Below are 17,501 nucleotides of genomic sequence, written 5' to 3'. Positions count from 1 at the left end.
TATATAGTCTTCTATTACACATTTTGAGTCAGAACATTCATCAAGTTTTCATCAAAAATAAAAATGGCAAGAATTTTTTTGATATGACTTGTACTTTTTCTGTAAAATTCAATGGTAGCACCATCATATTTTTCTCACTAATACATGTGCATTGCATGGCTTTATTAATTTTATAACTTTTTGTGCAGGAGCCTTTGGGCATCTCTGAGGTTCTCTACTAATCAGGTCCTGGAGAACATTTTGATAATAGTCAATATTGACATTATTAGCTTATCCTCAGGCTTTCTTTTTCATTATTTTGGTTAAAACATTTATGACTCATCTGATATAATTACTATATCAAGAATGAATCTATTTGTACTAAGTATATAAAATAATGTGTTCTTTGTGATTATATCTCAGAGAAAACCTTAGCATGTAACCTTCCGTGTCAAAAAGTCAGTACCAAAATAATTGAGTAAGTTATATATTTCTTGGAAAAGTACCATCTTTTCAGTAGGAATTATAGAAATTTTGGAATGTAAAAAATTTATATATTGATAAACGATAGGCAAGCAGTATAGCCTCTGTGCCCTTCTTAATTAAACAAAAGCCTGATTAAGCTTTGTGAGAAATGACTGTATCATTTTAGCTTAATATCTGCTCCCATTTAAGAAGATATAGAAAAAGTTTTCCACTTGAAGTTTTAGTTTTATTTTAAATTTATATTCCTCTAGAGAAAACAGTGCCAGCAGTATGCTGCGTTGAGGAGCCAAGCCTTTCACTTCACAGGGCTTCAGTAGTTGAACGGATGATACTACAACTGAAGATGATAAGTCCACCGTGTAAGGATGTAGTGATTGCTGTTTGAATGAAATTAGAAGGATTTTAATTTTTATGAATATATTCGTTTCAATTATTTCAACCAGAATGAACTATCTATGTTTATTTCTGAGACAGGGTCTCACTGTGGAGCCTAGATGAGCCTTAAACTCCTTGCATAGCCTAAAGTATCCTTAAACTTGGTGCCAATCTTTCTACCTTAACCTCTGCTCCTAGGACTGCAAGCTTGAGCTACCTAATACCCAGTACAATCCCTCTCTCTTTGTAGTAACAGTTCAGGCTGAGTTCAAGCTGGCCTTGAACTCAGATCTTTCCACTTTAGCCTTCAAAGTAGCTACGATTACAGGATTCTACCATATCACCATGGCTGGCTAGGATGAGCTTTTATGAAGAATAAATTAGTTTGCATTTGGAATCATGAAGTACTTTGTAATTTAGTTACTTGATTTATTTAATTCTGCAGCTAACGATCCTGAGAATCAAAGTGTGGAGCAATGACTTATCAAAGGTGAGACATTTGGGTAAAATAAAACCCAGGTCTCACTCTTCATTTCTGGGCCTAGTGCTTTTCACATTATATGTGTAATTTTCTGAAAACCAACCTAGGTGCTTTGGAAGAAAGGGAGGTGGGGGGATGTTAAAGGAAAGGGGTATTAGACTGCACCCCCTTTCTGTGACCACAAGTTTAGGAGTTACAGGTTTCCAGAAGCCATTGTTTAGACATAACGCATCCAGGCTTACTATGGCCAATGCTCAGAGATCTGATATTGTGCTAATAAAATTGTTATTTGCTTTTTAGGAGAGAGTTACTTCTGCACCTCCAATGAACCATTTTGTAATGTTGATCACACCAAAAATGTTAATCCAAACTGGTCTGTGAACATCCAGGGAGGTACAACCCGAGCTTTGGTCATAGCCTCTGCGAAAGCGAAGTGAAAGAAAGCAAGGGCTTCATCAAACCCCCAAGTTAGTGACTGTGATTCAAAGTGGAGGGAAGCCTAGGAAGGCCATGCGGATCCTTCTCAATAAACCATTAAACTTGATTCAGGCGTGGTCAAGAGGCTGTGTACCCTGAATGGAAAGCAGGTAGGTGGCTTCCCACAGCTCGCCATCTTGCCTTCTTTGAGTTTACATGTTAATTATCTTTGCTGGTGTTTGCTGATGTCCTATACGGTCTGGAACTTGCTGTATAGAACAGGCCAAGCTTGAGCTTGGACTCCGCTGCCTTCCCAAATGCTAGGATTAGAGGCATGCAGCATGTCCAGCTATTTATGTGCAGGATTAGAGGCATGCAGCATGTCCAGCTATTTATGTGCAGGATTAGAGGCTTGCAGCATGTCCAGCTCCTTGTGTTCAGGATTAGGGGCTTGCAGCATGTCCAGCTCCTTGTGTGCAGGATTAGGGGCTTGCAGCATGTCCAGCTATTTATGTGCAGGATTAGAGGCTTGCAGCATGTCCAGCTATTTATGTGCAGGATTAGGGGCTTGCAGCATGTCCAGCTCCTTGTGTTCAGGATTAGAGGCATGCAGCATGTCCAGCTCCTTGTGTGCAGGATTAGAGGCTTGCAGCATGTCCAGCTCCTTGTGTGCAGGATTAGAGGCTTGCAGCATGTCCGGCTCCTTGTGTGCAGGATTAGAGGCTTGCAGCATGTCCGGCTCCTTGTGTGCAGGATTAGAGGTGTAGAGCATGTCCAGCTCCTTGTGTGCAGGATTAGAGGCTTGCAGCATGTCCAGCTATTTATGTGCAGGATTAGGGGCTTGCAGCATGTCCAGCTATTTATGTGCAGGATTAGGGGCTTGCAGCATGTCCAGCTCCTTGTGTGCAGGATTAGGGGCTTGCAGCATGTCCAGCTATTTATGTGCAGGATTAGGGGCATGCAGCATGTCCAGCTATTTATGTGCAGGATTAGGGGCTTGCAGCATGTCCAGCTCCTTGTGTTCAGGATTAGAGGCTTGCAGCATGTCCGGCTCCTTGTGTTCAGGATTAGGGGCTTGCAGCATGTCCAGCTCCTTGTGTGCAGGATTAGAGGCTTGCAGCATGTCCAGCTCCTTGTGTTCAGGATTAGGGGCTTGTAGCATGTCCAGCTATTTTTGTGCAGGATTAGAGGCTTGCAGCATGTCCTGCTCCTTGTGTGCAGGATTAGAGGCATGCAGCATGTCCAGCTCCTTGTGTGCAGGATTAGGGGCTTGCAGCATGTCCAGCTACTTGTGTGCAGGATTAGGGGCTTGCAGCATGTCCAGCTACTTGTGTGCAGGATTAGGGGCTTGCAGCATGTCCAGCTCTTTATGTGCAGGATTAGGGGCTTGCAGCATGTCCAGCTACTTGTGTTCAGGATTAGAGGCTTGCAGCATGTCCAGCTATTTATGTGCAGGATTAGAGGCATGCAGCATGTCCAGCTATTTATGTGCAGGATTAGGGGCTTGCAGCATGTCCAGCTACTTGTGTTCAGGATTAGAGGCTTGCAGCATGTCCAGCTATTTATGTGCAGGATTAGGGGCTTGCAGCATGTCCAGCTCCTTGTGTGCAGCATTAGGGGCTTGCAGCATGTCCAGCTACTTGTGTGCAGGATTAGAGGTGTAGATCATGTCCAGCTCCTCCTGCTGCTGCAGTTATATCAACAACAGAATGTCGTGGTCTCCTGGAATTGGTCCTTGAAGATTTACACAAGGACTATATGTGTGAATTAGCCTTTAGCAAGAAAGATGTAAGGGCCTCCCATTTTTTCCAGCTATCTTAGAATTCTCGTACTCCTCATTTTTTAGAAGGAAAGATGTCAATTTCCAAGGAAAAGGATAAGTTGAGTGGTGTCGTGTGCTAAACAGGAAGTTATCCAGAAATAATTATCAATTAGTGTTTAGTGGTTTGTGCCATGGGACAATGGTCTGGACCCTGTCACTTGTATTTTAAATAAATGCTGTTTGACCAGTAACCAGGCAGGAAGTATAGGCAGGGCAACCAGGCAGGAAGTAGAGGTGAAACAACAAGAATTCTGAGAAGAGGGAAGTTTCAGTCTGCAGTCTTCCTCCAGACACAGAGGAAGCCAGACACAGCAAGCAAGATGTGATTGCCTTGTCAAGAAAGGTACCAAGCCACATGGCTAACACAGACAAGTCTTATGGGCTAATATAAGTTATAAGAGTTAATAAGAATCCTGAACTACTAGGCCAGTCCGTTTATAATTAATGTAGGTCTCTATGTGTTTACTTGGAACTAAGTAGATGTGTGACCTGGTAGGACACAAACCTCAGTCAACAGAATGATGTGCCAATGTGGGGCTGACTAAATCCACTTTAAAGCCTTAAAGAGCTTGGGAAGTTATTCTAGATAGAAAAGAATAGAGTTAAACACAGCTGATAGCAGCACTTTCTCAGGTAGGCTCTGCTTGCTAGAGGCAAGCTTCCTGGGGTTGGAGAGATGGCTCAGTGGTTAGAGCATTGCCTGCTCTTCCAAAGGTCCTGAGTTCGAGTCCTAGCAAACACAAGGTGGCTCACAGCCATCTGTAATGGGGTCTGGTGCCCTCTTGTGGCCTGCAGGCATACACACAGACAGAATATTGTATACATAATAAATAAATAAATATTTGACAAAAAAAAAAGAGAGGCTTTCTGACTCAGCTTTAGCTGCAAACCTTAAATGGTATTGATGAAAAGCTGACTGCATGCTTTTTGGTGGTGGTAGAGACCTTTAAACACCATACATTTGTGGCAATAAATATGACTCCAGCCAGTACTTCTGCCATGAGGCAAGACTCTCAGAATAAAGCTAAGGAATGGGCTGGAACCAGCAGTCAAAGCCATGGCTTTAATCCTAGCCATATTGCTGTACACGTGTTAAGGGCTGACCACTTGGGATTGGATAACCTATCTGGATGCTCGTTCTTGGGAAAAACTGATTCGCCCTCTGTCAGCCACAGTGAGTTGTGCTTAGCTCTTCTCTCCATCGAGGGGTGGGGCTTTGTCAAATTAAAATTCTAATTACATTAAATTTAAATGAAATTTAAAGTTCTAATTGAATTAAGATCAAATCAAATTAAATTCTAATTACGTTAAATAAAAATTAAATCAAGGTTCTAATGACAATGAAATCAAATCAAAAATTCTAATTACGTTAAATTAATTTTTATTTAGTGGAATTAGAATTTTAATTTCATTTGATTTCTTTTGTAATGAGAATTTTAATTTAAGTTCTAATTACAATAAAATCAAATCAAAAATTCTAATTAAATTAAAATTAAAGTTCTAATTGCATTAAAATCAAATTAAAATTCTAATTACATTAAATAAAAATTACTAAAGTTCTAATTGCATCAAAATGAAATTAAAATTCTGATTACATTAAATTAAAATTAAAGTTTTATCTCCCTCATGCGCATTGGCATGTCGACTGGTGGCATCACTATGCAAGTCTTGTTTAGGTAACTGTATTGTTGAGATTTCACAGGTACAGTTTTTCTGTCATGTGTAGAAGATACTAGCAACAAGTGTCCTGGGTCATCTGGTTCTTCCCATCTTCCTCCTCTTCCATGTTTTTTCTGGGCCTTAGGAGTAGGAGTTACATTGTAGGAAAACCAGTTGGGGCTGAGCACCTGTGGTCACATATTCTCTCCATGTGGACCTGTTGTATATCTCTAATGTTCTCTACTACAAAAGAAGGGTTTTCTTGTGGAGGGGTTGAGAGTTACGCTTATCTTTGGGTATAAGAGTAAGCATTTAGAGTATTGTTAGAAAGTATATTGATTTTGGCAATTGTTGGTTCTCCCCTAGGGTCTCGAACCTCTCTAGCCATAGATATTGGCTAAGTTTATAGTACTGGGTGTGCATTCCCTCCTATTGAGTAGACCTTAAGTTCTATTAGACAGATGTTGGTCATTCCCGTGATAAAGTGCCCTTGTGTTGTTATTGTACCGTGGGGGTATCTTGTCAGAAAGGTATCACTGAAGTTCCTAAGTTTTTTTTTTAAATATTTATTTATATATTTATTATGTATACAATATTCTAATTTTATATTTAATTATTTATGTATTATATACACAATATTCTAATTTTTATATTGATTTATTATGGATACAATATTCTGATTTTTATATTTACTTATGATGTATACGTTATTCTGATTTTTATATTTATTTATTATGTATACGATATTCTGTCCGCGTGCATGTCTGCAGGCCAGCAGATGGCACCAGACCTCATTACAGATGGTTCTGAGCCACATGTGGTTGGTAGGACTCGAACTCAGGACCTTTGGAAGAGCAGGCAATGCTCTAACCACTGAGCCATCTCTCCAGCCCCCAAGGTTCCTAAGTTTTATAGCTGGGTAGGAATGTTGATTTCTCTTTTCCTTTGGCAGCTTGCATAGCATCTTCAGGTACTACTCGAGCTAGGCCTCGGGAAGGAGGCTTGCAGGTCAGTTCCAACTCTATTTCCCCGAGGTCTATGTCTGAAATGTGTAGCATCTTTAACAAAGGCACTGAAACTATATCAATAGCTATGTCAAAATGGAAGAGAATTTTCCAATAATAAAAATATTGGGAAAGTTACAGTAAGTAAGGTTTTTTGGACTGTATAAACACTAAATTTCTGGATGTCAAGCAGCAGTTTTATGTTGAGGTATAGCAACTTAATATTAGGGGATCCTGGAAAAGTGACTAAAAGTTTGTACAGTTTGAAGCACAGACAAATGCAGTCACCTTTAAAATGTGTAAACTCGTGATGAAACATTTGAGTACTGAGACTGTGACTCAGTGTAGAGTATTTGTTTAGTATGGGTGAGACACGGGCTTTGTTCCTGATATCCCCCAACAGTCCTTCGGTCTTCCTTTTGGTGCTTAAATTGATTTTCTTTTACGCGACCCCAGTATGACCCTGGTCTGACCTGTGTGTGACCCCAGTCTGACCTCTGTGTGACCCCAGTCTGACCTCTGTATGACCCCAGTCTGACCTGTGTGACCCCAGTCTGACCCCAGTCTGACCCCAGTCTGACCTCTGTGTGACCCCAGTCTGACCTGTGTGACCCCAGTCTGACCTGTGTGACCCCAGTCTGACCTGTGTGTGACCCCAGTCTGACCCCCGTGTGACCCCAGTCTGACCCCCGTGTGACCCCAGTCTGACCTCTGTGACCCCAGTCTGACCTGTGTACCCCAGTCTGACCTGTGTGACCCCAGTCTGACCTGTGTGACCCCAGTCTGACCTGTGTGACCCCAGTCTGACCCGTGTGTGACCCCAGTCTGACCCCCGTGTGACCCCAGTCTGACCTGTGTGACCCCAGTCTGACCTCTGTGTGACCCCAGTCTGTCCATTATTGAGAGAGGAGTGCTTCAGTCTCCTACTCTTACTGTGGTTTCGGGCATAAATTTATTTCTAGTGATGTGGGTGCTTTTATATTACTGAAATTTATATTTGGTATTGATACTTCATCCTGATGATATATTCCTGCTGTGAGTATAAAGTATTTGCTGCTCTTAATATTCTTTCTTAATACTGTATCTTTTGTGTTTTTATTATTATGCGGTGAGGGTTTCTGTTTCAGTCTATTTGGTGTTCTGTATGCTTCTTTTACCTTAATAGGAATATCATTTTTTAGGTTGGGAAAGATTTATTCTCTAATTTTGTTGAATCCTTTTCCTCCATTACAGTTTTCAAGTCTTGAAATCTTTCCATTACCAGTTTGATTGCTTTTTCTTGGTTTCCTTTCCCAGGGATTCTTTGATAGATTTCTCATTTCTTCAGAGTTGTTGTTATTCTTCTCATCCTTTTGTTTGAAGTTGTTTTTTTACATTCTTTTTGATGGTCCCTATATTTTTCATAATTTTATGTTTAAAGTCTATTTCTTGTACTACCTCTGGATTAGGGTGTTCAAATTCTCCTGTTGTATATTCCCTGGCTTTTCATACTATCATGCTGTCTTTCAAATTGTTGGAGGTATTCTTACATAAATGCATGCACATTTGTACCAATCCTGTTAGGAGAGTCTTGCCTGCTTGGTATGGTCTTTGCTGCGGCTATCTCTGTGCTTGTGGTTTTTTCTTGGTCTGTCTTCTCTTAGTTTTCTCAGCTCTGGAGTCTCTTATATCTACTCCACCCTGGAGTAGACTGTGGTGATGGACATCAACACATTCCAGATGGATAGGAGTCCTTGGTGGCAAGCTAGGATGGGATAGAGTATTTTTGCATTCATGTTCAATATTGAGATTAGTTTTTTATTCTCTTCCTCGGTTGATTCTTTTTGTTTTTGCGACAATCTTACTGCATAGTCATAAAAAGAGTTTTGGCAATGTTCCTTCTGTTTATATTATGTGCAGCACTTAGAAGAGTAGGGAAGTTGTAATGGAATTCTTCATTAACACCATTTGTCCTGGGATATTTTGTTTGCTTTTTACGGGAGCTTCTTTTTCCTTTAAGAGTATATACATATTGAAATTGTTCACCTAGGCATTATTTAATTGATGTAAATGGTACCCACCCAGAAAAGTGTCCATTTCATTTATGTTTTACAATTCTGTGCAGTACTGGTTTTTTTGGTATGATCTAAGAATTCTGTGGATTTCCGTAGTGTCTGTATCCCTTTTCATTTCTGATTGTGTTACTTTGGATGTTTATTCTCATCTTTAATAGGTTGCATAGGGGTTTGTCTATCTTTATTATATAAAATAACCTACTTTTTGTCTCATTGATCTGGTGTATTTTTTATTTGTTTCTACTTAAATTATTTCAAGTTGTGGCCAGCGAGGTCTTGATCTGTATCATATTCATTAAATCCCTTATGAAAAGTGATTTGCTCATATTTTGTTTCTCCAATTCTTATTTTTAACTTGATATGTTTTAGTGATTATAAATTATATGTCCTTAGTATTTTATATTCTACCCAGTATTGCTTTTTGTCCCCTTTTTCCATAAAGTAAATCTTGATGTTAGGTGTGGTGCCTCACACCTGTAATCCCAGGATCAAGATGGTTTCATATAAGATTGAGGCCAGGCCGTGCCATATAGTGAGGTTCAGTCCAGTATGGGATACAGGGTGAGATCATATGTCAGTAGTAAAACTTTTTAACAATAGAAATTCATTTGCCATTTTCTAGTGTTCTTTATTATACAATACACTATAGTTAATTCATGTGCATATGTGTTAAACATTCCTAAAATATCATAATTTTCTTTTAAACATTCACATATATTTTACATTTTGTGCACATGTTTTTATGCATGTGTGTCACAATATACACGTGGAGGTAGCGGGCAAATTTTAGGAGTCAGTTCTCCCTTTTCAGTGTACCAGGGAGGCAAACTCAGGCCATCTTGGTCCCTGCAAACATCTGTAGGCGCTGGGCCATCCTGCCAGGCCCTGTGTGTATTTTAAAGGAAAAAAAGTGGAAATAGGGAACTTGGTATTAAGATGACATTCAAGCCTTCTGATGGTCTTTATTTGCACAAAAGGATGTTGTTGTTTCTGGTATTCTTTTCCTTCAGCCTGAAGAATTTCTGATTGTTTATATTTGTGTATTTCTGCTTTTTCTCGGGACTCTTACTTTTCTTTCTTTCCTAAAATATCTATGTCACCTTCAGGCATGAAGAATGTTTTCAATGGATAAGAGACTGATTTAACTTTTTCTGTCATCACCCTTTAGAGGAAGTTGATATCTTGATGGGGAAGCTCAGCCAATCACTTTTATCTAGGGTGTGGCTGCTTGGGGCCAGGGAAGAAAACCTGGGAATCTGGGTCAGTTTGCTCTCTTTGGCTCTCTTTGCATGGTGTTCTCCAGACCTGTTTTGGACATGGGAAACTTTACCCCAGTCGTGTGAGTTTCCCCGTTTTCAATTATTAAGTTATATCTGTTGTTTTCAACTGGTTTGCTTAATTCTAGCATACTGGTCGAACAGAACACCACTTCCTTCTAGTCTCCAGGTCACTGATTAGAAAGTCACAGGTTTTTGAATAAAACATGTCATGCTTGATATGCGAACACCTCAAGTGTATGGAAGGGATTGCCATCTTTTCAGTATGTGGTCTTGGGATTGCCGGCTATCCATGTATACAAATGAGGCTTTCCTCCTCTCTCACTCGACACACATGAAAAATCAATTCCATGGTTCCTTTAAAGGAAGTCATGGTAGATAAATTCACTTCATACCTGCAGCAGTATTAGAGAAAGGAGGGCTTAACATGACATAACATGGCATAACATGACACAGCAGAATAATGTTGGTCAGCGACCTGTATTCCTAAGAGTGGATTTACACTTTCATTTCGTGGTTATCACCACGGTTTGGGTTTTAGTTTTTGATTCAGTGTTTCGTTATGTCGCCCAGACTAGTCTGGAATGTGCCTTCCTTTGCCTGTGTCTGCCAACAGAGTGGGCCACAGTAGCAGTTTCTGGCGTTGTTCTAAAACACTCCAACACAAAATCAGCTTAGATAAGAAAGGGTTTATTTGGCACAGGCTTCCAAGTCACAGTTCATCACTGGGGAAATCGGGGCAGGAACTCAAGGCAAGAACCTGGAGGAAGGAAGCCTGGAAGGAAGAGTGGACTCCAGCGTCCAAACACCGAGGAGGAGTCGCCGCCAGAGACCAACTCTCACACCATAGCTGAAGCAAAGGCGTGAGGATTTTATTCTGTCATGACAGGGTCCCTCAGCATTCAGGAAGCCGAGAGACCTCGAATAGTGTGCACAGGCTACTTTTAAAGGAGAAGGCCGCAGAATCAAGGGGGGTTGTGAATGGCTCATTCAGAAGGGCTATTACCAATAATTGACTAGAGAGCTGTTGCCAGATCAGATGAGGTCAGAGGTCATTTTGACCCCGTTTCCCAGGGGACTGAATCAAAACGTACGTATATGGGTAATTGTTCAGGAACTGAGTACCTGCGTGTGTAGCTATAAGGTCCTTAGTTCCCAGGGGAGGAGGGGAAGCACTATGGCACGGAGGCTGAGAGGATTTAGAATAGTCAGAAATGGCTTCAGGATTGTCTTAAAGTCTTACATTAGCTAGTCCCTTCTCTGGCTTGCCCATAGGCTCGTGCTTCGCTGGTACTTTTATCTAACCTAGAGCCTCCTCCCTAGGAATGGTATTGCCTACAGCGGACCGGGACCTCTTTTGTGAATTAATAATCAGGGAAACCACACACACATGTGTCCAAAGACCAACCTCTTCATCTGATGTAGGCAGTTTCTCATTAGAGGCTTCCCTCTCAGTTGACACTGTGGTAGGTCGACATTAACACAAGGACAGCCACCATGTCTGTGAGGCTTCCATTTCTGGAGGGAGCTTTTATAAAATGAACAATATACAACATGAAGAACTTGATGTTCTCTGCAACCTTGATGGAGGTGATGTACTTCAGAAAAGAACTTCTCATGGTCTTCCCAAAGGTGACTCCATTGAGATAAAGACAGTAGGGAAGGATGCAACACACTAACGTTTCATTTTACCCTAGAAGTATAAATGATTCCTCAACACAAATATATGTCTTACAAAAAGCCATGGGAACCACTGCTGTATGAATTAGTGTCTTCGTGGGAGACACTAATGGACAATGGTAAAGAGTAATGGTAAAAGATAAGGATATCTGAATAAACCATGGATTTAGTAATTAGGAATGCCTTGATTGGCTCAACAATTGTGACACATCCACTCAAAATCGTAACAAAAGAATCAACCAGGTTCAGGGCATTTGGGAATATTCTGTCTTATTTTTGCAACTTTTTCGTAAAATAAATGTCTAAAATTAAAAAAAAATTCTTCAAAGCAAGTGGCCTTAATGGTGGTTTGGGGCTCTTAATGCAGGGTATGTGTCACGCTGAAGATTATGGATGGCCCATATATGAGATTTAAGGGTGTCTGGTTTATCCCCCACTTGGGAATATGCTGTATTAGTTTTAAATTGTAATCACTATGGTCAAAATCAAATTGAAAGGCTTTATTTAAGTTTCCAGTTTTAGTCCATCATGTAAGGAAATCAAGGAAGGAATCTCGAAGCAGAAATCAAAGCAGAGGTGTAGCAGAATCATAAAAACCCAGAGGCAGGTATTGGGGTCCAAGCTGAAGATCAGAAATACAAAGCAGCCAACCACCTCTACCAAGTCTTCAGACTCAAGGTGATGATCCTGTCTCCACAAATTATCAGACTCCACACTCCTGAGTTCCTGTCTCTCCCCCTTTATATTCCTCTCTCTGCTCTTCATATTGCTCCTGTCTCCCCTTCTCCAGTACTGGGATTAAACATGTGTGATTCCCAAACACTGATATCTGTTTCTGGATCAATCTTGTATAGCCCAGAATAGCCTTGAACTCAGAGACTTGCCTGCCTCTGCCTCCTGAGCACTGGGATTAAAGTTTTGCTCCCCCCACCACCACCACGGTCCTGTATAGCTGAGGAGTGTGGCTGCTTTGCCCGCTTATTTTCAGGCAAGCTTTATTCATTTTAACACAAATATACCAGTATACAGAGGCCATGGCAGGAATGCTGCTTACAGGCTTGCTTTCCACGACTTACTGAGCTTCCTTGTTACACACCCTACCACCACCGGCCTGCTGATGGTTCTTTATACAAGGGCATTTAACCTGGAGTGGGAGTTATTAGACTCTCACCTGAGATTCCAGCTCTCCTCGAAGTATTTCCTTGTCATCTGTGTGTGATTCTGACCCAGTTACTTGTGTTTCTGTAGCCTCTGGAGACACTGGAGTACTGAGAGTGTGAACGGTCGACTGACGGGCAGGCACTTCCATCTATCTGGCTACAGAGAAGGAATCTTTCCTTGCTGCAGTCAGACTTTCTGTGGTGTCGCTGCTTTGCTCCTGTAAGTAACTCCTCATCTGTTAGCTGTAAGTTTTAAACTCTTTGGCTCACCAACTTGGGTTTTGGTGGAATAATACCTTGGTCTTTTGGAGCCCTAGCTGATTTGGAAAACACTTAGAACTCAGGATCAAAGTCAATGTTTTCAGAATACACCCCCCTCCTTTTTTAAAAAAAATAAATCCACTTTTTAAAAACCACATTTCTAACTGATTATTTTGTATCCCAATTAAAACTTCATCCTAGGATTTGAGGGGAAAGCTCAATTAACAAGGTGCTTGATTTGCAATCCCCAGAATCTACATAAAACTCCAGTTGTGGAATCCCAGCACAAAACTGTGGATACGTAATGTTCCTGGGGTTTACTGCTCAGACAGCTTACCCTATTTTGTGAGCTTCAGGCCAATGAAAGACTCTGTCTCAGAAAAAAAGTGGACAAGACACGAGAAAACACACTCAAACCTGTATATAGGCATCAACCTCAAATGTGCAGAGACACGCGTGACTGTGCACAGACACACGTACACACACACATTTGATCATCTGGTGTGGAGGTTCTCCTTCCTGGACACATCAGGAAATCATACTAGGAGCTTACATACCACACACACCACTACAACCTCACAATACCCCCCCACCCACACACACACACACAAACACACAGAGCGAGGGAGAGAGAGTGAGTGAATTTTGGATCTTATGCTCAAATGCTAATTTGATTTGCCTGAAAGGAGGTTCAGGTATCAGTGCTAAGAAATCAGGTGATACTACCCTATCTAATTCAGGTATCAGTGCTAAGAAATCAGGTGATACTACCCTATTTAATTCCTGTCTCCTGACCCTACTTCCAGTTACCTCACTGGTTTTTCTTATGAAGCAGAGAGGATCTCTGTTTTTCTCTGGTCTTGACCTTAGCAGCACTCTTTCTTCCTTTCTTCTTTTTGTCTGTCTTTCCTTCATGCATTTCTTCATTTGATCCTTCTTCTTTTCGAAAGGGAAGAATTCCAATAGGATGCAGTAGTTGGTCAAGTACTCAAGAGTGTAAGCAGAGCAATCAAAGAGGCAAGTAATATAGCCAATTCGAGGAGCTGAAGACTATGGAATGAGAGTTTGTGCAGGGAGGGTGATCTGTGTATGAGATGGGATTCTTGGTGTTGCCAGTCCGAACTCAGTGACCTTAAATGGAAGGGTCCTTTAACTCTTCTGGGTTTAATGGCGAATCACTAAAAATTTGTGGTCACTGCAGTATTGGCACTGGGGTATTACATTTATTTGGGCTTCCAAGAGAGATCGTTGAGATTTAGTTATGGGAAAGCTCCTTTTGACTCGAACCCTTCGCACAAATGCCTTCTATAATTATGTGGCAAATACATGATGGCTTCAGGATATAGTACAGCTCGGTAAAGGATTCATGCCATGTGTGTTGAAAGAGGACCAATGACTCATAAGATGTAGATCATACTGTAATTTATATATTGTGGAAGAAGTTATTGGCATTTTTAAGTGATTTTAATGTTGGTTGTTCACCAAAGCCAGGGTGTTTTTTAGAAACAGCACGGATGAACACATATTGTTTGTTCTCTGTTTGGCTTCACACTCAGAAGCATTGAACTCATTTTGAGGACTGAACGAGTTTTTGAGGAGCTGAAGGCAATAGAATGAGAGTTTGTGCAGGGATTGTGATCTGTGTATGAGATGGGATTCTTGGTGTTGCCAGTCCGAATTCAGTGACCTTAAATGGAAGGGTCCCTTAACTTTTCTAGGTTTAATGGCCAATCACTAAAATTTGGGGTCAGTGCAATATTGGCCCTTGGGTATTACACTCAGAGGCATTGTACTCATTCTGAGGACTGAACGAGTTTTTGAGGAGCTGAAGGCAATAGAATGAGAGTTTGTGCAGGGAGTGTGATCTGGGTATCAGTTGCCAGTCCGAACTCAGTGACCTTGGATGGGTCCCTTAACATTTCTTGCTTTAATGGCCAATCACTAAAATTTGGGGTAACTTCAATACTGGCACTTGGGTATTAGAGTTATTTGTGCTTCCTAGGGAGATCAGTGAGATTTAGTTATGGAAAAGCTACCTTTGTATCAAACTCTTCTTACAAATGCCTTTTATGAGTATATGGCTAATACTTGCAGGCTTTAGGATATGGTACAGCTCGGTAGAGTAATCATACCATGTTTTGTGCTGAAAGAGGACCAGTGACTCAGAAGAATGGATCATACTGTGAGTGATATATTGTGGAGAACTTTATTGCCATTTTATGTGATTTTAATGGTGGGTGTGCACCAAAGCCAGGGTGTTGATTAGAAACAGCACGGCTGAACACATATCTTTTGTTCTCTGTTTGGCTTCACACTCTGACACATCGAACTCATTTTGAAGACTGAATGAGTTTTTGAGGAGCTGAAGACTATGGAATGAGAGTTTGTGCAGGGAGGGTGATCTGGGTATCAGATGGGATTCTTGGTTTTGCCAGTCTGAACTCAGTGACCTTAAATGGAAGGGTCCCTTAACTCTTCTTGCTTTTATGGGCGGAGGGCGAACAGTGTCACACATAGACAGACCAACACACTCCCACAGTATTCCCTTACCTTGACTGAAACTGGTGACCTCCTCTGAGATCCGCCTGCTTCTGCCTCCCGAATGCTGGGATTTAAAGTGTGCATCACTACCACCTGGCTTCTAATTGCTCTATATAAGAAACAGCTGAAGTCACTTATCAGGGGTGAAAGCTGAAGAAAAAACACAAAACCAAACAAAACATCACTACACTGAAGCTCCCTGTGCTGGTGGGGTGGAGGGAAGTTCATCTATTCCCGCGGAACTGAGGCATTGGGTCTTTTGACATGGTGGTGTCTATATGTCTAAAATACACATGCACAGGCAAGGCTCCCTCGGTTCCCCCTTCCCCAAACCCAAAACAAGAACCAAACGCCATTAGCATTAGTAAATATCTAGTTGGTGCACTTCAGAACAGCCCCTAAAGGACTCCAGAAACCGCATGGGTGGTGATTTGGGACCAGCACGGAAACATCATTGTGAATGATGCACAGGACTCCGTACCTCACTCTCTCTGTCCTTCGAACTTCATTTAAATGGAAGACCCCACATTCGAATGCCTAATCCAGAAGTCTCTTAGCTCTGCTATCTGGAACTGCCTGGCCTCGAACTCAAAGAGATACACCTGCTTCTGCCTCCTGAGTGCTGGGATTAAAGGCCTGCGCCACCACCACCCTGTTCTCTCTTGGGTACTAATCGCGGCTGGGGTCCGGGGGAGGGGCCTGGGTTCTCCCCGCGGCGTGTCCGCACGTGTGGGCGCCCCGCCCCCACACCCCTCGTCGCGGAGGGATGGCCGCGCCACTCCCCGGGGCTCTGGACTACGTCTCCCATGATTCCCTGCGGCGGCCATTTTGCCTGTAGTCCGTGAATGTGCAGAATGCAAAGGGAACTCGATTTCCCATGATGCCCGGGCCCCTGTGGCAAAATAAAAAATGCCGAAATATTAACAGAACAGTGGATAAACAGCGGAGAAAGCACCACCTGTGACCTGCAGCCGCCGCTGGAGCTGGTACGGGGCGCGGAGGGGGCGGAGGGTGAACAGGGTCACACGGTGCTGAGGGAGGGCACGGGGCGGCAGCGGAGAGGCCCAGAGGGAGGAGCATATCATGCCAGTGTCAAAACCCCATTAAGTCCTGTTGTGCCATAAAGGTGTACTTAGGGCGTGGCTAGAGGTGGGGCATCACTAGGGCTGAACGGGGCCCACCTGCGAGCAAGGCCCTCGTGCTCGAGCCAGGTGTCCCAATGCTTTAAGGCCAGAGCGCCCAGATCACGGCACGCTGCGGCTGGGGCTGTGGGGACGTTCCTTCATTAATTTATTTATTTGTGGAGAGCTTTCTCTGAGCAGCCGCGACGGCCAGCACCAGGAGCATTGAGCTGGAGCATTTTGAAGAACGGGACAAAAGGCTGTGGCCACGGTTGTGGAGAGGGGCTGGGAGCTCCTCCGGGGGCAGCAGCATCTCTGGCCCCAATTGCAATGGGCTCATCCCCAGCCCGGCGCACAGTGCACACTGCAGCTTCTACCGCACGCGGACTTTGCAGGCCTAAAGCTTTGAGAAGAAGGCCAAGAAGGCACGCTTCTACCGGAATGGGGACTGCTACTTCAATGGCCTGGTCTTTGCCACCTCCAATGATAGCTTCAGTTCCTTTGATTCGCTTCTCACAGAGCTGACCTGCTCGCTGTCTGACAATGTGAACCTGCCTCAGGGCGTCCGCACAATCTACACCATAGACGGCAGTCGGAGGATCACCAGGTTGGACGAGCTGCTGGAAGGTAGGAGGGGCAGGCAAGGCTTGGCAGGTGCAATGACTGTGGGCTGGGCGCTTCCCCGCCTAGAGGTTGGCAGGTGCTTTCTAGGCAGCCAGGGGTTTAGAGCTCCTTTGTTCGTGTTGGGCCAGGGTGCACACATGTTCTGTCCTTCTCAAGAGATTTGCCTTTTTTTTTTGAAGAAAATTCTAATGAGTAGAGACAAATGGTACCTTTAAAATTAGCCGACTTATTTTTGCTGGAAGGGCAAGCTGTTTGAAAGCATGGTCCTCCAGTGAGGCGCGGGGTAACCCTTGGTGGAGCTCAGCGCAGCACTTGTGCTGTCCCCGTGATTGGGATCCCACTGTACCTTCTGAGCATGGCTGTGGTTCTGACTTGCTCCAGGTTGGCTTTTCTGATTTCACTTATGGCAGAAGTCACTCGAAATCAAGAGGGGCGATCCAGCATAGCAGGTATCAACCTTGGCTTCATCTTGGACCATACTGGACACTTTTTAAAGTATAGGTGACTGGCCCCACCCACCCCTTAGATATTATGATGTGCATGGTTGGGGTGTGACTTGG

General features: G+C 42.8%; 1 protein-coding gene and 1 long non-coding RNA gene across 5 annotated transcripts in view; both read left to right on the top strand.

Moving 5' to 3' along the window:
* LOC142838793 (serine/threonine-protein kinase DCLK2-like) overlaps positions 1 to 12,755 on the top strand; it is a 62,473-nt gene extending 49,718 nt beyond the window's left edge. For 2 of the 4 annotated variants that reach the window (XR_012908634.1, XM_075954418.1), the window contains exons 2-3: positions 1,622 to 1,908; positions 12,483 to 12,755. Coding sequence is in view for 2 of the 4 variants with exons in the window: in XM_075954418.1 (XP_075810533.1) it covers positions 1,622 to 1,758 (137 nt within the window). In the remaining 2 variants the exon portion in view is untranslated. Of the gene's footprint in view, positions 1 to 1,285; positions 1,331 to 1,621; positions 1,909 to 12,482 lie in introns of all 4 variants that reach the window. The other 2 variants (XR_012908633.1, XM_075954420.1) reach the window with 2 other exon arrangements.
* Positions 12,756 to 16,295: 3,540 nt separating this feature from the next.
* The window catches only part of LOC142838616 (uncharacterized), an 82,861-nt gene continuing 81,655 nt past the window's right edge, over positions 16,296 to 17,501 (top strand). Inside the window, exon 1 of the long non-coding RNA XR_012908602.1 lies at positions 16,296 to 16,944. This is a non-coding gene — a long non-coding RNA (uncharacterized LOC142838616). The remainder of the gene's footprint in view (positions 16,945 to 17,501) is intronic.

Source organism: Microtus pennsylvanicus, chromosome 20, assembly GCF_037038515.1.
Source record: "Microtus pennsylvanicus isolate mMicPen1 chromosome 20, mMicPen1.hap1, whole genome shotgun sequence".
Taxonomy (NCBI): domain Eukaryota; kingdom Metazoa; phylum Chordata; class Mammalia; order Rodentia; family Cricetidae; genus Microtus; species Microtus pennsylvanicus.
The sequence above is the reverse complement of the archived record's forward strand: the minus strand, read 5'-3'. Positions and strand labels throughout refer to the sequence as shown.